The 22,223-nt window shown below is 39.4% G+C and overlaps 1 protein-coding gene across 1 annotated transcript in view; it reads left to right on the plus strand.

Moving 5' to 3' along the window:
- Window positions 1–21,188, plus strand: part of DBX2 (developing brain homeobox 2) — a 39,034-nt gene extending 17,846 nt beyond the window's left edge. Inside the window, exons 3-4 of the mRNA XM_061416376.1 lie at window positions 11,324–11,511; window positions 18,870–21,188. Of these exons, the coding sequence (XP_061272360.1) occupies window positions 11,324–11,511; window positions 18,870–19,208 (527 nt within the window). The 3' untranslated portion in view covers window positions 19,209–21,188. The remainder of the gene's footprint in view (window positions 1–11,323; window positions 11,512–18,869) is intronic.
- The last annotated feature ends 1,035 nt before the right edge of the window (window positions 21,189–22,223 follow it).

Below are 22,223 nucleotides of genomic sequence, written 5' to 3' on the forward strand. Positions count from 1 at the left end.
GTTTTCCATTTGATATAAAAGATCTCAGAGGGACCCGTTTGGCTCTTGCTGAAACATGTAACGATGCTCATTTAAAGAAGAAGAAAGAAAGGAAGGAAAACTAAGAGATTGTGTAAAAATTTCCATTCGGTTTAAAATGTGACACAGAAAGTCACTAGGTGTCCATGGAAAATAATCTAAAATTGCCAAGATTGTAAAAGGAGATAAATACCATCTCTTATGATCTTGAAGAAAACCAGCCAGGGTTGTAGGAAGTGTTTTCAAGAGAACTTTTCTTCAAACATTACATCATTTTAATAGTGTCTGAGATAGAGGGAGAATGACAACCTTTGAAATTGAAGAGCACACACACATTCACATGCACAAAGAAAAAAAATGTCTAAGTGAAAATAAAAAGAAATAATATTCACAATAATCTTGAGATTTTTGGTCAACTAAGAATCTGTAGGCAGGAGGACTCAAGTTTGTGATAAAGAAGTCCAGCAGAGGGGTACGTGGACTTCTGCTGCGGAAGAGAAAACGTTGATTCAGGTTAACAGCTCTGTCAGGTGAAGAGTGAGCTAGGAGTACAGTCAGGCTGAAGTCCAGAGCTGCATCATGGTTGAATTCAGATCTCTGTTGCCTCTCTGCATGTGTTTTATGAATGTTTTAGGAGAGCAGTTGCCCAACAGAATGATTCCTGACAAGTGAGGCAGCAAATGCTGGCCGTTTAATGAGCTGCGGGCTTCTGAGCATCTCTTTAGGGGGCTGATACTTTCCCACAGGGCACTTTACATGGCCGAGCCCTGGCCACAATGGGTGGCAGACCCGTGACCAATCGCCACTTTCACTTGACTCATCCACACGCGACCTCACCACGATTTTTCACTGTGCAGATGAACTTTCGGAACCATTTCACAGGGAAAAGGCTCGGGCAAGGGTCAGTTGCCCTTTTGTATGGTCATAAAGTGAGGCTCTGTGTGTCAGCCTTTTCTCCTGTCTCACATTCCAAGTGAATTTCTGGACACCATTTAAAGCACTTGGCTGAAAAATAAAGCAGTGAATGAAACTGACTTTTATAGACTCGTTCCAGCTCATCTTCCCATATAACCCTGTCCACCTGAAAGGGGATTTAGTGGATGAGCTGAGTGTATACAGGGCTTGCTGAATACATAGGGCCCATTATCCACTGTGGGGATCGTTTATTAACCAGGACTGATACACTACTATTTTGGAAGTGACCTATTAATTGTCCATTTAACTAGAATGTATTGATTCAAATAGAAAAATAGAAACCATGACTAAACCTTTTACTCGCTCCTTCAAGGTGGTCTCCTATGAGGGTAATTGAAAAATGTTGTACAGATTAAGGAAACATTTATCACCATATATTAGAGTATCGGAAAAGAACGGCTGGAGCAGAGACTTACACCCCAAACATCTGATAGCGCAGCGTGGTGGCATCTCTGTGGAATTAATCTTCAGTGTGGTATCCCAGGGGTGGAGATTGAAAGAGTTCCCACACCTAGTTTCAGTGATTTCAGCTTGGTATAACACTGGTCTTCTACTTTAGAAAGTCTCTGGCAGTGCAGTTTAGGTAGGAGGCAATGGATCAAAACACTCCATGTGCCTGGTGGACATTCATGTGTGTGTGAGTGTATTCATTTTATAGTAGTGTTTTGATGGATTCATTTTGATATTTGGCAAAACTAATACAATTATGTAAAGTTTAAAAAAAAAAAAACTCAATGATATGTGAAAAAAAAAAAAGAGTTTCTAGGCTGTAAAAGTATTCTGGTGCCCAGGCCAGTTTAATAAATAAAGCCCATAAAAGTGAGTCGAAAGTTATTTCCTAGACAACTTCATCTTCTCGATTGTTTGAAAAAAAAAATCACTCTAAGCAAGTCTCTTTATTCTCCATCTGGTTCTCGGCCCTTCCCACTTTGTGCCTTTAGTATGGCTGTTGTAAATTGTGGTGTTTATTCCTGGAAGCTTATAAAGCCCTGTGTTTATCTCATTTATTTAATAAAACATACAAGTGGAAAATCAGCGCTGCTCAGACTGACATTTGTCTCCATTTCTAGGTTGCCATTTTAAAACAGCTTAGAGATGCCACCAGTGTTCTTAATAAAAAGGATGGCACCTCATTAGTGATAAATCTGAAGTGAATTTCTTATATTCTTATGTATAATGTTCATTGTATTAGGAGCAAATAATAATGAAATGGTAGATTTCAGCTGTCAGTAAGAATTTTACATAAATACTCATGATACCAAGGAACAGTTGATAAAGCTTACAACTGCCCAGTAAGGTTTTTATTTAAGGCATTTTTTGGCTTTTCTTTGGAGAAGGCAATGGCACCTCAATCCAGTACTCTTGCCTGGAAAATCCCATGGATGGAGGAGCCTGGTAGGCTGCAGTCCATGGGGTCGCTAAGAGTTGGACACGACTGAGCGACTTCACTTTCACTTTGGCTTTTCTTCTTCTTGTTTTTAATAATAAGAATGATTTTATGCCCAGGAATTTAATTTTTTTTCCATTTGCACAAAAGAAGGAAAATGAACTGTCCAAGTAATTTTGTATTTAGTTTCAGCCTGGACAGCCAAAATTATGGTTTATACTCAAAATTTTAATAAGTAGTAAAATCAGTGGCCCTCATCATTGTTCCACAATATTGATTTCACTATTTCTAAAAGTTTAGGATTAGATCAACACATCCATAGCAAGAGAAATATCTTTTTGATTCTTTACATGATTCACTTGTTTAAAATTGATTTAGTTTTTCTTGTTAACCTGTTAGATTTATGATTGACTTGTTGCAATGTGGAAACAATCATTCATCCAGTGCCCTTCTCACATATAATAAATAGTTTAATTAGCTATTTAAGCGCAATCCTTACAGTGGGGAAAAATTAAAAGGCAGTGGTAAATTCTCCTCTTCCCCAAAGCAGTGTAAGGAAAATCTTTGATAGTGTATTCATAAGGTTCCTTTCAAAATAGCATACAGCTCAGCTAAAATGAAATGGAAAGTTGTAGAAATTATGCAGAGAATGACTTTAAGAAAAAGACTACATGAAAATGTGTAGGTGTCTTAATTATGTAGAATATCTCATTGAATTAAATCATTATTTCTTTGTCTTTGAATACCCAACTTGAATTTAACCTTTCAAGAATTTTATGCATTAAAAAACAAAGTTTAAATTTGGAGCAGCATTATGAAGATATGAGTGAGGAAATACTATTCTGGAATAAATTGTTTTAGCTTTCTTGGTTGATGAACTTAGATTCTGCATTTAGAAATAATTTTACTATCTTCCCTTCCTTGTTAAAACTTAAAAGAATATAATATACTCTTGAAATTTGAATTTAGAATTGTGTTGAAGGCAGCAGGAAAGGGACCTTGTTATTATTGTAGGTTGGTCCTAAGAGTGTCACTTTCAAAGGTGGCGATGCTCTGTTGGGCACACACCTTGATAAACACACCTGTCCTGGCTGTGTTCTGCTCTCAGCTGGAGTGGTCAGTAGGTGTGGGGAACTGAACAAGACCTATGTATGCATGCTAAGTTGCTTTAGTCATGTCTGACTCTTTATGACCCTACATACTATAGCCTGCCAGGCTCCTTTGTCCATGGGATTCTCTAGGCAAGAGTATTAGAGTAGGTTGCCGTGCCCTCCTCCAGAGGATCTTCTTGACCTAGGGATCAAACTTGCATCTCTATGTCTCCTGCATTGGCAGGCAAGTTCTTTACCACTAGCGCCACTTGGGAAGCCCCATCAAAACCTATGGAAATCCATAAAAGGCTGCCTGAGAGCTTCTTTTATAAGGATTTAACTTTAGAACTCTAAGATTTTCAGAAGGATGCAGCATTTTGTGATAATAGATAACTAGTCTAGTTATTGTGCTGAACATGTAAATGAGTTTGTGTGATGAATTGAACGTAGGTTTTGACTTCTCAATAGTGAGGGGAGGGTACTCTATAGATACATGACAGTCAACCAGGAAGAAGGTTTAAAGGCATCAGAGACTCAAAGACAATAGCTTTTCCAAGTTGATGGCTCTATTCAACAATTCCACAGAGGCAGTGAAAAGTATTCAAGTAACATTTCTAGAATGGAGTTTTCTTTCTCCCCAAATGTTTATAAGTAGTAGTAGTAGCCTACCCTGGGCTAGACAGAGACCTCCACCAGTTTATCTACTGCATGTTTCTCTATTGTTCATCACCCTGTATCATTCACAAACAGCACACCTCCATTTGAAGTGCCTTTCGTAAGGCTCACGTCACATAGGGATTCCCCGGGGGTGGAGGTGGTACAGGGGGCCCGTTGCAAGATGCTGGGGATTATACCTGTGAAAACTTTGTTATCCTAGGTCATTCTGCCATTTTAATGACTCTCCCCACCTTCTGACCTCTTTCCACGACCATCTGTAACTTTGACCATCTTCGGTATAGTTTTAAAGGGTGTTGGTTGGGCTCACTCAGCTTGCATGTGAGGTCTCAATTGCAGAAGTTGTCTTTTCAGAGCCTCAGTTTTTTTTTTCCTATGGAAATGAGGATGCTAATATCTTCTTCTTGGGATTGTGGTAAAGATTTCATGACATACTGCTTATTGTTGGCACATATAGCATCACATACTGAGCCCAAAATATATATGGAAATCACACTATAAAATAATATACTGACATCTGCAAATTGGCAGAGTCTCTAGTATCTTGAGTTGATGGCCCTGGCTTCTAAAGCCTCTTATCTAGGCATGCTCTAATCTTTGTATCTGTTCATTGTTATTTTATAGTATTTATTTATTATTGTCACCTATAAGTTTCCATAAAAATCAGATTTGTGTCATGAATTTAGGAATAATCAGAGGTATTCGTTGCTTGTAACTTTTTAATAGCTCCTGAGAGACTTTTAAATCACCATCCAGTTCTTGAAGTCCCTATGTCTGTTTTGCAGGTGTAAATTTGAGCTCATATTCCTAGATTTAGAAGGTAGGAAAATGGGGTAAGTTCATCATTGGTTTATGGTTAGATCCAGAGAAAGCCCACAAAAGACTCCCAGGGGAGATGTGGAGAGAGGCAGCCGTTGTGGAAGCAGCATCTTGTCTCATGCTTCTTGTAGGAAACTGAGCCACGTCTGTTTATGAAAACAGTCATGATTCATGTATTGAGAGCAGAACTTTGGAAAACCAAGCAACTAGCAGACAAAGGAAGAATGGAATATTCTTTATATTTGCTGTGGCTTTTGTCCAGTGGTTGTATTTTTGCTATAGAGCACCGAATCCTGAGGACCAGACCAAGGAGTTAACCCTCTGATCCTCACAACTACTCTGAAGGTCTCTCTTTTAGAGATGAGGTCTGGTCTGTGTGTATTCTCACCCTTCACACTGGTGAGAATATTGTATTTGTAGATCTCTTTGATGGGGCTCTTCTTTCTGTTCTTAACATAGATCAATAGAAAACATAATAGGAAAATCTGTGAGTTCCTATTAAAAAGTCTTAGGGGAATTTAAAAGTGTTACCCACATTGTTTTATGTAAACATTTAGATTTTAGTGAAGAAAGTACTAAATGAGTAGAATTATGACCCCTATCTACAAAACCTTGATTTATAACAAATGTAGGAAAAAAAATTTAAACTAGCTTATATTGGGCCATAAATTTGTTTGTATTTTTATATAGATTTAAGAAGTTGTATTATAAAATATGCGGCTTCCCAAGTGGCTCAGTGATAAAGAATCTGCCTGCCAATGCAGGAGATACAGGAGACCTGGGTTCAACCCCTGAGTTGGGAAGATCCCCTGAAGTAGGAAGTGGCAACCCACTCCAGTGTTCTTGCCTAGAAAACCCCATGGACAGAGGAGCCTGGCAGGCTACAGTCCATGGGTTACAGTAGTTGGATATGACTGAGAGACTGAGAATACACACACACATATATGTGCGTACATATATGTGTATGTATGTGTGTATGTGTACATACTGGCTTCCCTCATAGCTCAGTTGGTAAAGAATCTGTCTGCAATGAAGGAGACTGTGGTTTGATTCCTGGGTCAGGAAGATCTGCTGGAGAAGGGATAGCTACCCATTCCAGTATTCTTGGGCTTCCCTGGTGGTCAGCTGGTAAAGAATCCACGTGCAATGTCGGAGACCTGGGTTTGATCCCTGGGTTGGGAAGATCCCCTAGAGAAGGGAACAGCTACCCACTCCAATAATCTGGCCTGGAAAATTTCATGGACCGTATAGTCCATGGGGTTGCAAAGAGTCGGACACGACTGAGTGACTTTCACTTCACTTATGTGTACATACATATGTGTGTATAACTGAATCATTGTGATGTACACTTGAAACTAACACAACACTGTAAATCAACTATACGTCAGTTAAAAGTAAATAAGAAGTTGTATTAACTCAGAAAGTATTGACCTTCTGAAATGCAAGGTCCTCAGAAGACTTCTCACTGTGGCAAAGTATATCCTAAATTTGTTTGAATCACTCCTGGTCCTACTCTACCTCCCAGCTAATGTCCTGTGTTCCTCCTGCTCATCCCCTGCATCCTCTAGAAGCACCAAGCTCTGAGCTTCCTGGATTCACCATGTCTTGCCCTTGTCCTCACCACACTCAAACTTCTGCAGATGTCAGTTGTTCTCTCTGCCCCATTGTCCAAGTTTCCCACAAGAGGAATTGCTAGTCCTTTGGTAGCACATCCCTCTCAGGACTTACTCTGTTGGCCTCCAAAACTAAAGGGCTTCTCAGCTGGTGCTTAAAAGTTCTCTGTGCAGTGGTCTGTGGGTGTTTCTCTCATTGTACTATGTCTGATCCTAGCCTTCTCACACTTCTCCTTATCAAATATGAACATTTGAAGGATGGAGTGGGTTCATCAGTTGGGTTTTCAGTTGTCACTCAGTGATGATTCAATTACTTGGCTAGATTCTCCCCCAAAGGTTGCTACAATGTTTGCTTGTTTTCCTAATAAAACTGAATCAGAGGTAAAATGTAGAGTGGAGATGCATTATTTGTCTATAACGGTATGATGATGGCCTCTCTTAGTTTTTATTTTTGCTTTATCAGTCTTTTTCCTCTGCATTTTTACTTAGCTTGAGCATGATATGTATCTTATATACCATATAGTGTATTTTTCTTGCTGCTGCCTGATCTTCCTAGTCATCTTTAATGGTTCTTTAAATTTTCACTTAGTAGGTATAACATGATGTGCTTATGCATTTCATTACTTTTGGGTATTTATGTTTCTTTCCCTAATTTTAATATGTATGGCTATAATAATGGTAGATTGGATACATTTATAAGTTAAGAATTCCAGATCAAAATATGAAGTGAGAAGGGCACGCTGGAATTTGAGGACACCGTTGCCAGGCTACATCGGAGATGCCATGTGGTCCTGACCAAGGACAGGGAGCAGAAGCCCATTGTCACAAGCAGAAGCTCTGGCTGTGTTCCTAAATGTTCCTTTCTTCACAATCTTGACCCACCAAGAAACAGTGGGGGACAGAGGAGAGAGCCAAGAATTTGGATTCAAAAGGTCTTGCTACCATTTAATTCTATCTTTTGTGCCACATTGAACCTTCACTGCTTTGAACACTTTTTCATCTGATCAGATGTCTTTAGCATATGATGATCCTTATTGTGGGCTCAGCACTGAAAGTTGTCTTGTGCTATTTCATCAGATCCTTAGAACAACTCTGTAAAGTAAGCTGAAAGAGTGAGTAACTCTCTCCAAATCACACAGGTATGTGCCGAGGTCTAAACCTAGTTTTCCCATCCTCCAGAGTCCTCTGTCCTGAGGCTTCCTAGAGAGACACCATCTCAACAGATGAATCTGTGCTCTGAAATAAAATGCAGAGGGCTAATTCTGTGGTATCTATACCAAGGATAGTTCAGAGAAGAAAAGCATTTAGAAATACATGAACATATTTATATGTCCATACTATTTTTATCAATATTATTGACCAATATTGCGTGTGTGTGTGTGTGTGTGTGTGTGTGTGTGTGTGTACACCCACTCATATCTGACTCTCTGTGGCCCTATGAACTGTATAGCCTGCCAAGCTCATCTCCATGTCCATGAGATTCTTCAGGCAAGAATACTGGAGTGGGTTGCCATACCTTCTTCCAGGGGGTCTTCCTGACTCAGGGATTGAACTGGTGTCTCCCGCATTGGCAGGTGGATTCTTTTACCACTGAGCCTTGACCAGTATTGCATAAACCTATTTAAGCCTCTGAGAAAGAAATAGTGAATCCAGTTGCCAAAGCCTGACTTTAAGATATGACCTTGGTGTGAGGCAGGCAAAAGTAACTGGTGCTATAGATGGAGAATTAACCAAGATCCCACACTTGGATGAATTGAAAAGGCATCAGTAAAACTAGAACTTTGTAAAGAATTGGGCTTCATTACATCCCAAGGATTATGGCATTTCTATGGAGATTTTAATGAGTGTTGTAGAGCTCAAAGAAAGAGAGAGAGGCCAGTGTTTCTTCTGGGAATGTCAGGATGAATGAGAATGAGATGTAACCCAGAGCTGAGAGACTAGCTGGAAGTTGTTTACGAATCTTTTAGATAAATAGGAAAGAAAGCAATTATATTACGAAGGTAAAATTGACAAGATTTATCCATTTATTGACATTTTTCTTCTAAAATACAAGTCAGTATTGTGTCAGTACTGTGTAGGTTTAAGAGCATTTGTTTTGGAATAAGTCTCTGGACAAAGTTCCTTAAGCTACCTAAGCTTCCTTTTATGCATCTTTAAAATGCAGAGAATAATAGTAGCATTCGTGGCATAGTTAGGTTTGGAGAATTAAATGGAATAGTGCATATCAGCTGCTTAATACAGGGCAAGTATGAGGACAGAGGAAGTGCTCAGTGTATGTTTATTATTATCATGTCACATCCTGCTTAAACATATTCTGTTGATCTTCACCACCTATTGGATAATGTTCCAGACCCTTGTAGACCTCTTCAGTCTGATTCCACTCCATTCCATAACCTCTACACCACAGGTCCAGATGTCTTCAAGAGCCTGACAGGTAAAAAGCAAGTTAATGAGGCTATGGCAAACTGGGGGATCACGTGTTTCCTGTAGGGGGCATCTGCCACTCACCCTGGTAACTCTTTGCTCTGTGGGAAGGTAAGCTCAGTGAGGTTACCTTTGAAAATATGTTGAAAACCTGAGCTTCAAATAAAACCTCCCAATTATTAATTATGAATAGCTAAATCAGAATTTTTTTACCAACAGTCTAAGACCAAACAAAGCACACCTCCAGGCTGGATATGGTTTCTAGCTTGTACCCTCTGCTTTATGCCGTTCCTTGGCCTTGCTGACTGTTTACTTTTCCTTGTTGTTGATCAGTTGCTAAGCCACATCCGAATCTTTTTGACCCCGTGGACTGCAGCATGCCAGGCTTCCCTGTTCTTCACTGTCTCCCAGAGTTTGCTCAAACTCATGTCCATTGAGTCAGTGATGCCATCCAACCATATCATTCTCTGTTGTCCCCTTCTCCTCCTGCCCTCAATCTTTCCCAGCATCAGAGTCTTTTCCAATGAGTCAGCTCTTTGCATCAGGTGGCCGAAGTATTGAAGCTTCAGCATCAGTCCTTCCAATGACTATTCAGGGTTGATTTCCTTTAGGAGTGATTGGTTTGGTCTCCTTGCAGTCCAAGGGACTACTTTTCTTTGGCAACACTTTATTCCCTTGTGCCTTAGTATTTTGAAGTATGCCTGGGTTGGCCTTAGTTCCTTTTCTCTGGAACTGAATTGTTCTTTTAGACCTGATTCAGCCTGTTTTCTCTGAACTCATCACTTCATTTTTTGTAATGCCAGAGCATTTTTGAGATCATTCTATTCTAGTACTTAAGACATTCATTTGCTTCTTTATTTAGAAATAATTATTAAGCACCAAAATGCATACCAGCTACAACTGTAAGCTGGAGACCCTGCTCTCCTAGTGCTTGTATTCTGGAGTGATGTTCATGTGTTGGTCCTGCCATGAGAAGGTGAACTCCTAGTGGCAGGGACCACGTACTTTTTGTCTGGTTTCCTCGGCAGTTAGCCCAGTGAGTCTGATACCCAGTGTCCTAGTGTCTTCTTGCTGCTGTAACAATTTCCATAAACCTACGTCTTAAAACAACACAAACTTACTGTCTTACAGTCACAGAGGTCAGAAGCCTGAAATGGGTCTCACTGGATTAAAAATCCAGGTGTCGGCAGGGCTGCATTTCTTCTGGAGGCTCTAGGGGAGAATTTGTTTCCTTGCCTTTCCAGTTTCCAGTGACTGCCTGCATTTCTTGGCTTATCACCCCTTCTTCCAATATTCAAAGGAAGAAATGTGACATCTTCAAAACTCTGACTGTGACTTCCTTTTTTGTCTCCCTCTTCCACTTACATTGGACCTACCTGGATTCTCCAAGATACTCTCCCAATTTCAAGGTCAGCTGATTAGCAACCATAATTCCATTTGCAACCTTAATTCCCCCTTGATATTTAATGTAGCATATTCATGTGCTCTGAGGATTAGGACATGGGCATCTTTGGAAAGGACATAATTCTGCCTACCACTACTAGAAAACTGAATGAACGAATGAATGGTGAATGATGAATGAAACTCACAGAGGCTGGGAACCAGTGTTGTGCCAACCAAAAAAAGGCAGAAAAAGTAGTGTCTCTGCCCTGAAGGAGTTGATAACCAACTGAACTGAGAGGGTAGGAGGTGATTGGAGGTCTTCCAAACCTTCCTTCTCATATTAAACATCTCCGACTCTTGCACGCTTTCCCTGACATCCCAGATTAAGGTTAGACCCATTGTTTTGTGTTCCTAAGGAACCCTCCTTAGGAATACTTCATCACACTTGTGATGCTAGTTCAGTAAATGCCTCCCCTTGATTTTATAGGTAATGAGTATGATAAAACATATGTCTTACTTCTCGTTGTGTGGTATTGAGCAGAGAGTGCCTGGCATATGGTAAGTGCTCAACAATTTGAGACAATAAATGAATAAATAAATGAAGAATTAGAGAAAATCAAGTATTTAAACCATCTACCACTTGTTCTACATTGGAGCTTTGTAACTGGGACCGTGGACTTTCAGAGATGGCATGCAAAATTGCGAAGGCAAGCGTCTGTATGTTGTTTTTGTTCCCCCAGTGGGGAGCAAAGAACTTTTATCAGATTCTCAATGGAGTCCATGACCAAAAAGAGGTTAAGAAGCACTCTACGTGTGCAGAGTTCAGAGATGAGATAATTTGGCCATGGCAAAGAGGTGGAGGATACGGTTCTGGGGAATATGAGTGGAATTCTCCTCCCAAAGCTAACGGAGCTTTTTGTATTATTTTTTCCCTCTAGGAGAAGAGAGTGTACTGCCTCTTCTGACCCAAGAATCTACTTCCAAAGTTCGGAGGGGCATTTTAAGAAGAGCTGTCTTTTCTGAGGACCAGAGAAAGGCTCTGGAGAAAATGTTTCAGAAGCAGAAATATATCAGCAAAACAGACCGAAAGAAACTTGCCATCAACTTGGGACTAAAAGAATCACAGGTACTGATGAGCAGGAAGATGTGTGATCAGCACACAGCTCCTGATTTCTGAAGGAATCCAATGAAATCCATTCATTTGGCAACTGTTCCTTGTACTAAGCATAATACAGGACCCCAAAGCATTATTGAAATGATTCTTATAATTTTTTAGTGAGTGGAAATATGTACAACAATTCCTGTTTGGAAATTGGTCCATTTGCTGAGAAGTCTAGGTTTTTGCCTGATTAATTCTTCCCAAATGAAAAGCAAAGGCTGTGGCATTTACATCATTACATTGTTTGCTCTGTTTTCAGAGAAACTGGCTGCATAATTGCCTACAAAAGCAGGAACCAATTTTCCTGTCTTTTTCTTCATTTCCAATCCAACAGTCAAGGCATAAATGAATGACTCATAAGTACCTCTTAATAGATGTCATTATTTTGTACTGTGGGCTTATGTCAAGTACAGTTAAGTAATTTCACGTTTGCAATCTTTACAAACCTTTCTTGTACAATGACGTTTCATATAATTTTGAAAGAGACTTCCTGACCTTTGGGGAAGTGCAGCATACTTCATTTAAAGATTGGCCTACTTATAAATAATTAACAGTATAAGGCACTGGCATTTTCCTATTTAATCCTTGTTATGAAATATCCCCATTTTCTAGATGAGGAAATGTAGAGAAGTAAACAGAGATCCAGTGTCACAGAGTGAAACTGCTCTGGAGCTGAGCTCCCCACCCCAGGCACCCTGACTCTGGAATTTGCTTTCTCTTTAACTTGGAACCACCATGTACATTTGTGCAGGCTGTTCACTGCACAGGGGCACTTGGCTCATGGGGATGGCAGCAGCTGAAATGCAGCAGGTACTCGTTTGTCTAACTGGCTTTCCTGGTGCAGGGCTCCATCTACCTGAATTTTTTGAATCAGCATAAAAGCTTTAAAGGGCTAGCAGAGGCTCTGTGTTAACCACCGTGTTCTTCTGTATTTCCCCTCAATACAAATGACCTGGTTTCTAACTTCAGATGTTACTAAACTAGTTATTTTTGGATGAAACCTTTCTTAACCTTGCTTCCTTTCCCCAGGGAAGTAATCTGTCCCCCTGACCCCTGACTTTTTGAAGTCATAGGAAGCAGTACAAGGTGTGGTTGAGGGTAGTTGGCCTAGATCAGCCAGTATGTGTTTTCCTCATGTGTGGTACTGGTGAGCCCATGCCCTTAATTGACTGCTCTGTGCCTCAGTTTCTCACTTTTATGTAAGACTCAGAGCTTCCCAGGTGGCTCTCATGGTAAATAATCTGCCTGCAATGTGGGAGACACAGGTTCAATCCCTGGGTCGGGAAGATCCCCTGGAGAAGGAAATGGCTACCCACTCCACTATTTTTGCCTGGGAATCCCATGGACAGAGGAGCCTGGTGGGCTACAGTCCATGGGGTTGCAAAGAGTCGGACGTGACTGAGCAATTAACACACTCTGTGCTAGGTAAGAGGGAAAATTGATAAGTATTGATTCAGGTAACACTCCTTGGATCCCAGGAATGTTTACAACCAACTGAGAAAACAAAGCAGAAGCTTACGAGCAATTAGATAAGAATATAAAACAATAATATAGGAAACAGTGCCTGGCAGGTTAGTTATACTGCCATATAGGAGCAGGATCAGTAGTTCTTCTAAAACTTATATATCTCTCTGGAGCCTTACACTAATTCCCACCTCTGGAAGGGACGGTCATATGACTGGTCCATATATCCTTGGGGAGTCTAGTGATGGGAATTTTCTGGTCCTCAGAGGAATTGTTGGGTCTGAGAAAGGACCACGTGAGGGCTCAGTAGGCCTGGCCTGCATTGCATTGGCTTGGATGAGTGTGTAGTTTTGTAAGTTTGGGGGCCTCTGGTTGACTTGGAACTTGAGGTAGGTGTTGTTTAGTTGCTAAGTCACGTGAGACTGTTTTTCAATCCCATGAATAATAGCCCACCAGGCTCCTCTGTCCATGGGATTTCCCAGGCAAGAATACTGGAGTGGGTTTCCATTCCCTTCTCCAGGGGATCTTCCCCACCCAAGGGTCAAACCAGCGTCTCTTGCAAATGTATTGGCAGGCGTATTCCTAGGTGTTAAAGAGCAACAATGGCTAGGATTAATCTGACAGTGCTCTGAGAAAGTGTGAAAATCCATAATAGTACATAGTATCTTCTTTAAAATGAACTATTGAAAAAGGATTGCATCAAGCCTATTCAATAATATTTATGAGGAGTTGACTGTAATATTTCCACTCTGAGAAAACAAACTGTTTCCATATTTTTATGTTATCTCTCAGTTCTTATCCATAGGCACATAGTTGTACATAGTTGATTATATTGGTTTTAAAATTCAAATGCCTCAGGAAAGAATGTTTTTTATCTCATTGAATTTGGTGAACAGCTCAGAAGTAGGTTAACATTTTCTTATTTCATATGTTGTCGTTGTTGTTGTTCAGTCACTAAATTGTGTCCGACTCTTTGTGATGCCACGGACTGCAGCATGTTAGGCTCCTCTGTTCTCCACTATCTCCTGGAGTTTGCTCAAATTCAGGTCTGTGAGTCAATGATGCTATCTGACTTTCTAATCCTCTGTCATCCCCTTCTCCTCCTGCCCTCAATCTTTCCCAGCATCAGGGTCTTTTCCAGTGAGTTGGCTCTTTGCATCAGATGGCCAAAGTATTGGAGCTTCAGCTTCAGCATCAGTCCTTCCAATGAATATTCAGTATTGATTTCCTTTAGGATTGACTGATGTGACCTTCTTGCTGTCCAAGAGACTCTCAAGAGTCTTCTCCAGCACCACAATTCAAAAACATCAATTGTTCGGCTGTCAGCCTTCTTTATGGTCCAACTCTCACATCTGTACATGACTACTGGAAAAACCAAAGCTCTAAGTATACAAACCTTTGATGACAAAGCGATATCTCTGTTTTTTAATACACCATCTAGATTTGTCATTGCTTTCCTTCCAAGGAGTGAGCATCTTTTAATTTCATGGCTTTAGTCACTGTCCTCAGTGATTTCAGAGCCCAAGAAAATAAAATCTGTCACTGCTCCCACTTTCTCCGCTTCTATGTGCCATGAAGTGATGGGACTGGATGCCATGATCTTCGTTTTTTGAATGTTGAGTTTTAAGCCAGGTTTTTTTTTTTTTTTTGCACTCTCCTCTTTCATCCCCATCAAGAGTCTCTTTAATTCTTCTTTGCTTTCTGCCATTAGAGTGGTATCATTTCCATATCTGAGGTTGTTGATATTTCTCCTGGCAATCTTGATTCCAGCTTGTGATTCACCCAGCCCAGCATTTCTCATGATGTACTCTGCATATAAGTTAAATAAACACAGTGACAATATATAGCCTTGTCATACTCCTTTCCCAAATAAGCTTATATGTTTCTCATATATGCACAAACACATAAAAAACACATGCTAAGTCACTTCAGTTGTGTCCTACTCTCTGTGACCCTTTGGGCTGTAGCCTCCCAGGCTCCTCTGTCCATGGGATTCTCCAGGCAAGAATACTGGAGTGGGTTGCCATTTCTTCCTCCAGGGAATCTTCCCAACCCATGGATCGAACCAGAGTCTCTTACATCTCTTGGATTGGCAAGTGTGTTCTTTACCACTAGTGCCGCTTGGGAAGCCCTGTTAAAAAAAAAAAAAAAGGTAGACTCTTGCATAATGATTACCACATCCCCTGACATTTGATGTCATTTACAGATAATAAAATAGCTACTTCCTTTATTTCTGTTTTACAGATGGAAGAAGCTGTGACCTAGAAGCACATATATGTATTTTTAGGTAAAAATGGGATCACACTCTGCACATATTTTGATGTTTTCCAAAGGACAGTACGAATCACCTGTGTGACCAGCACACAGCTCAGGCAGTAGAATTTGACCATGGGGCCAGGTGCCCCCGGCACACCCGCTCCCAGGCACTACCTGCTCCTTCCTGACTGAACTGCATGGATTAGTTTGCCCATTTTTGTGCTTTGTATAAATAATATCACTCAGTTCATATTCTTTGGTGTATGGCTTCTTTCACTGACCATATCTTGTGAGATTCATCCCTGTGGCTGTGTTGTAGCAGTAGCTCATTTACACTTATCACTGTGTAATATTACATGGTACACCACGGTTTATCCATTCTAACGGTGGCCATTGGGATTGTTCCCATTTTTTGGCTATTATGAAAATGCTGTTGACAATGACTGTTGTTTTACACTTTGCTTCCCCCCTGCCCACATTCAAATGTCATGAGATACATCCTTGCATATCTGCATACATATTTACTTCATTTTTCTTTAGTGTCTTAGAACTGACCATTACATGGATATACTGTAATTCACTTAGCCATCTTCAGCTTTAAGTTACCTCCTAGTTTTTACTATTACATATATTTGTGCACTTTAAAAATATTAAAGTAAGATAGGAAACTAGGAGTGGGACTTATAGGTTAAAGTTTATGTACATTTTAAATTGCGATCAATTAAAAAATTCCCTTCCAAATATAATTTTGTATCAAGATATTGAACTGTGTCAGATTTCACTCCTACTAACGAACAGTCCCCTTTTTTTTAAATAGTCCCATTATTTAAATTTTTGAAAATGTTGCCACCTTCATTGGCAGCTTGTATTTGTTATTTTTTTTCCTAGTTATCAGAACTTGGGAATCTTTTAATCACTTTACTGGTTATTTTCATCTGAATTTAGACTTCTCATGGCTATACCATTTCATTTCTATCATATTGTCTTTTTGTGGATGGATATGCAGCAATTATTTTGTCTGTTAATCAAAATATTTGAAATATTATGGTTAGTAACATTTTCCTGTTAACAGCTGTCACAGAAATCCCTTCCAAGTTTGTGGCTTTTTTTTTTTTTATTGTGGTAAAATACACATAACATAAAATTTACCATTTTAACCTTTTGGAAGTGTACAATTCAGTGGCATGAAGTACATTCACATTATTAGGCAGCCATCATCACCATCCATTCCAGAACTTTTTTAATTGCTCAAAACTGAAATTTTGCACGCATTAAACAATGACTCCCTGTTTCTCCCTACCCCAAGCACCTGGCAACCACATTCTATTTTCTGTCTCTGTGAATTTGACTACTCTAGGTACTTCATATAAGTGGAATCATACTGTATTTGTCCTTTTGTTACTGGCATATTTCACTGGATATAATGTCTTCAAGTTCCATCTGTATTGTAGCATGTGTCAGAACTTTCTTCCTTGTTAGGGCTGAATGATATTCAATTGTATATATAGACCACATTTAATTTATTCATTCATCCATCAATGGTCATTTGGGTTGCTTCTGCCTTTTGGCTAATATAAATATTGCTGTGAACAATGTGTGTACAAATACCTCTTTGAGTCCCTACTTTTAATTCTTTTGGGTAATTTGTGGCTTTTTCATATGTTTATGGTCATCTTTGTTTGTCCAAAAGTTTCTCCTTTTTATGTAGTCAGATCTAGCTTTCCTTTTGTAGCCTTACTGTTTTGTGTCATGCTTAAGAAAACATTCATCTCCCTAAGACTGTAATGATCATCTCTTATATTTTCTTCTAGAACTTTTATAGTTTTGTGCTCATGTTTAGCTGTTTTATCTATCTGATATTTTTATTGAGAGGCAGAACTTTTATGCATGTATGTGTGCTAAGTTGCTTCGGTTATGTCTTGACTCTTTGTGACCCTGTGGACTATAGCTCACCAGGCTCCTCTGTCCATGGGATTCTGCAGGCAAGATTAGTTTAATGAGTTGCCATGCCCTGCTCCAGGGATCTTTTTGACCCAGGGATTGAACCCAGGTCTCCTGCATTGCAGGCAGATTCTTTACCACTGAGCCACTGGGGAAGCCCAGACCTTTTATGATTTTCCCCAAGTACGTACATTATTTCTAGTATCACTTATGGTACTCTTGTCCTGATACCACTTATGAAAAAACATCTTTTATGATTTTCTTCAAATTGAGATATTACTCAAAAATTTTCTAGACAGAAAAGCTAACAAGAGAAGAAAATAATTGATGTGATGGAAAGGCAAGAATCACTAATGGGAACACGTAACTGTCTTAGTAAAGACCCATTAGAAATACTTGGCAGATTTTCTGGGAGTAAATGCCTACTGCAAATAATAAACGAGTTTATGAACAGAACCAAATGCTCTGGTATGTACACAGTAGTACTGTTTTCTTATTAAAAGCCTTGTAACGGAGACGGCTGTGTTTCGGACTCAGCTGCCTGCAATAAGCTTCTTTTGCAGCCGTTTTGGACATTGCCACTCACTTTGAAAGAATGTTTTGCCAATCTGGAAAGACTGTCTCAGTTAAAGTTAGAGTTTTACTTCATTGGGAGAAGTATTTGGTTTGTACACTTTAATAATTATTTCTTTAGGTAAAAATTTTCCAGTTTTTGTTTTAAAAATAGAAAGCTACTCAGAAGGATGCAGTGTAATGCGCAGGAAAGCAATGTGATTGAGTTTTCAACCACCAGGAAACCAATTGTGGTGTTTTCTTCTCAGGTACAGTTGATTACATAGTAGGTAAAGAGGGAAGTTAGTAGAAAAGACTCAAGTGGGATGGGGGCAGATATGGCTCAGATAAGAAACTACCATCATAAGCACTTTGAGGTTCGTTATAATCAGGTGTAATTTATTGAGCCTAATTCTTTGAAGTTGATAAGCCGTGGGAGTACTCGAACTTGGAAATTATAGTAAGCCTGCAATTTATCTAAGCATTATGAAATATAGTCTTAATTTAGTCTCCAAAAGTTTCTGATGAAGTTTGAATGTTTATAGGAGCCTCAGCACTGGAGTGGGACTGTCACTGAATCTCGTCTAAGTACTTCCATTTTACAAACTGTGTGACCTTGAGCTAGTTCATTGCTTTGAACCTCAGTTTTCTTATGTGAGCAATAAGGACTTCTTGCAGTCACTGTGAGGATCAAATTTTAAAATCTATGTTGAGTGCCTGGCTTGACACCTGGCACCAAAAAAAAAAAAAAAAAAAAAACCACTCAGATGATATTACTAGCTGATAACATTTCCTTTGGATAAATAATTTAGCATAGACTAAATGAGGTTTTAAAATATTGAAGAGAGTTAAACCAGTCTTGAAAGATGTCCGACTTATAGGATGTCACCAACTTAACCACAGTTGTTTTGTTTCGTAAGTGTGTGTGGAGATGTTATATTAAAGTAATTTCTCAGATGTTTCTGGACTGAAAAACTACAAGGACTTTGCTAGGCTGGCTCTCATAATAAGGCATTCTGTGGAATGAACAGTGGGGAAAATTACAGTTTAAAATGCTGAATTGAAGCAATGTGGAGTTAAGTGATCATTTTGTTCAATTACTTTATTACTAGGTGAAAATCTGGTTTCAGAACAGAAGAATGAAATGGCGGAATTCGAAAGAAAAGGAAGTACTTTCCAACAGGTGTCTCCAAGAAGTAGTCCTTCAAGAGGACCCCCTCTCGCGATCGGCTCTGGGTTTCCCTTCTCCTTGTGCTTCACTCTGGGAAGTCTCCCAGCAGCACCCGAGTCCAGGATGGAGGGAGAATTCTCCTGAACCTTCAGAGAGACTAATCCAGGGGAGTCCAGGGGCAGAGGCCCTGCCCCCAGAAGCAAAGTCACTGCAAGGTGCCTTGTATTTGTGTTCTGAAGAGGACGCAAGAGACAAGAGTGTACTTACTGGCACAGTGTGAATGGACACAGTCTGCCACGTTAACTTAAAAGAACGCTTGATTAATAACATTCGGGGTCTAAAGCCTGCTAGCTTGTGCCTCATCAGTGCCTAATACCTAATACCTTAGGAGTGAAACATGGACTAATGTTTTAGGAAACCCTCTCCAGTGTTCTCTTATTTGGGTCCTAGACTCAGACTTAATTTGTAAGTGGAACAGAATCTCCTGGAAATTGCGATGAAGCTAAAAAAAAAAAAAACAAGAGTAATAGTTGACTCAGTCACTGCTCCGAGTTTGCGCATATAAGCTTGTGTCTCTATGTGTGTATATATATATAAATAGTCATTAAAAATACATTAGTAGAAACTAGTTCCTTTCTATATAGTGCATTGAGCAAATTCACTTCCTTTTATATGAAGGAAAACCAACAATGGACTGAATGTTTTTAATTTTTTAAAAATTATGTGAAATTTGGACTTCAGTGCAAATTTTCATATCAATAGAACATGTTTTTAAGAATTCTCTTTTTTCTGGCTTCTTTCAGTATCCAGCTATAAATGCTTTTTTAACAACTCAGCTCAGCAGTCCTAATTAAATGTGCCACTGTTAAGCATATACATTGAAAGTATGTATTTAAAATTAGTCCAGTAGGCAAGCTGGAAGAATTTCTGAATGTGACTGTTAGTATCTTTAATTTTCCAGGCTCTGGACTTCAGGCTGTCAGTGATGGAGGTACCTATTTAACTGCTAATTATCATATGATCTCTTTTCTGTAATGATGGGCCTTAATCAGGGTTTGCCAAATAAAATGCCTTTAAGGGCATGTCAGGAAAATAGAGGGCATGGCCCACCTAAAGATCTGTGAGTTTAATAATTGTTGAAATACTGTGATGGCTGAACAAATATCTGTGCCAAGAAGTCTGTGACCTCTGGCTAAGACTTCAGTGTCACAGTTCTTAAATGTTCCCAACAGGACTTCAAAACCCAACACAGATAGAATCTGTAGGGATTTCTATTTGCACTTCTGGTTATAGACTAAATTTTCCACTTAGGTGGTGTACACGATAATATTAGGTTATTTTTATGTATTAACAAATACCACACAGATGTTTTATGTTTTTTGAATACTGTGAAATAGTATTATTATAAAATTTCATTTCTGGTAATGATTTGCTTAGTTCAGCTAGAATTTTTTATTCTAGGTCCAAGAAAAATTATGCTTCACTTTGAAGGAAATGAGGCAGAAAAAGGAAATGATGTGATTTTGAAGTAGGTTATTATAATCTGTGGACAAGAAACATTATTAGAAGTTCATGATGTGGAATTTTGTTAGAAAGCTACACAGAGAGAGTGACTTCTAATTTGCTTACATTCTTAGCTATTGGCTTTGAGAGTTTAGAGTTTTTAGCAAAGGTAATATTTTCGAAGATAACAATTTTGTCAACATGAGGAAATTATTTTGTGTGAATGGAATTTGATTTGGTGTATGATAGCTTATATCTTTATTTTTTGCTTGCAAGTCATCTCAGAAGACTCAATCCCTCTTTGTGGGAAGTGAAGGCAGAGGTCTGCTGTCAACAATTTCAATTTTAAAACCTGTCTTAAAGTGAGTTATAGTATGATTTCTTTTATTTATATAATGTTAACCTCATTTACATTTATTGGGTCCTTTCTATGTACTGGAGACTGTGCTAAGCCTTTAGGGTGAATTAACTCATTTAATCCTCATGACAATGACCTAATGAGGTATAGGGACTATTACTGTTAGGATTCTTGTTACCTAGACAAGGGACCTGGAGCAGTATGGTTAGGGTAATTTACCCGAGGTCATGAGGTTAATAAATGGAATTTGACCCCTGGCAGTCAAGTTTCAACTCTTGAAATTTAACCAACCATTTGGGGTTGTATACCACTGTGAATGTATTCACCTAGTTATGTGATGCATTGTAAGACATACATTTTGAAGACTAAAGTGAAATTTATTAAAGAAATTCAGAAATATACCGTACTTTTAAAAAATATTTATTTTTAATTGGAGAATAATTGCTTTACAATATTGTGTTGGGTTTCTGCCATATATGAACATGAATCAGCCATAGTTGTACATATGTCCCTTCCCTCTTAAACCTCCTCCCTACATCCCACCCCTCTAGGACATTTTACTTTTTAGTATCTTACTTGGGGAATGTTTTTCTCTTCAGTATCTTCTCTATTAACTTTGAAATGTTGGGAAAGTAAAGAATCATGAAAGTCTTCAGTTATGAAGCCTCCTCCATAGAGAATAGTCTCATAGGAGAACCTAAGTGTGAGATGAAAGAGTATTTTTCTCTCACTCTGCTAGAAATCATAGAGAGCTTATCCATGGATAAGCTGTTTCCATGGATAAGTGTTTCTTGAGAATAGCTTGAAAATCAAATGAAAGAAACCTGCGTCCTGGCCATCCAATTACCCAAGTTTTAGAAGTGGGACTCTTGGTGCTGAAATGATCTTTCCCCACGGTTTCACCTCGAATTCTGAGACCCCGTGGAGGCTGTCTGTGTGATTGGCCTGATAATCATATACACAGATGCATCTTTTAATTGTTTTATACTTTGGATGTGTTAGGAGCTTCCTTGGTGGCTCAGATGGTAAAGAGTCTGGCTGCAGTGCGGGAGACCTGGGTTCGACCCGTGGGTCAGGAAGATACCCTGCCTAGAAAAGGAAATGGCAACCCACTCCAGTATCCTTCCCTGCCAAATTCCATGGATGGCAGGCTACAGTCCCTGGGGTCTCAAAGAGTCGGACATGACTAAGCAACCTCACCTTTGGATGTATTAAAGGCTTAGGAAAAGAACATCTTGGATGAATATGAAAGTGAAAGTGTTAGTTGCTCAGTTCTGTCTGACTCTTTGCGATCTCCTGGGCTAAGCCCACAAGGGTCCCTCTGTCCATGGAGTTCTCCAGGCAAGAATACTGGAGTGGGTTGCCATTCTCTTCTCCAGGAGATCTTCCCAACCCAGGGATGGAACCCGGGTCTCCTGCATTGTGGGCAGATTC

Source organism: Bos javanicus, chromosome 5, assembly GCF_032452875.1.
Source record: "Bos javanicus breed banteng chromosome 5, ARS-OSU_banteng_1.0, whole genome shotgun sequence".
NCBI classification, from domain to species: Eukaryota; Metazoa; Chordata; class Mammalia; order Artiodactyla; family Bovidae; genus Bos; species Bos javanicus.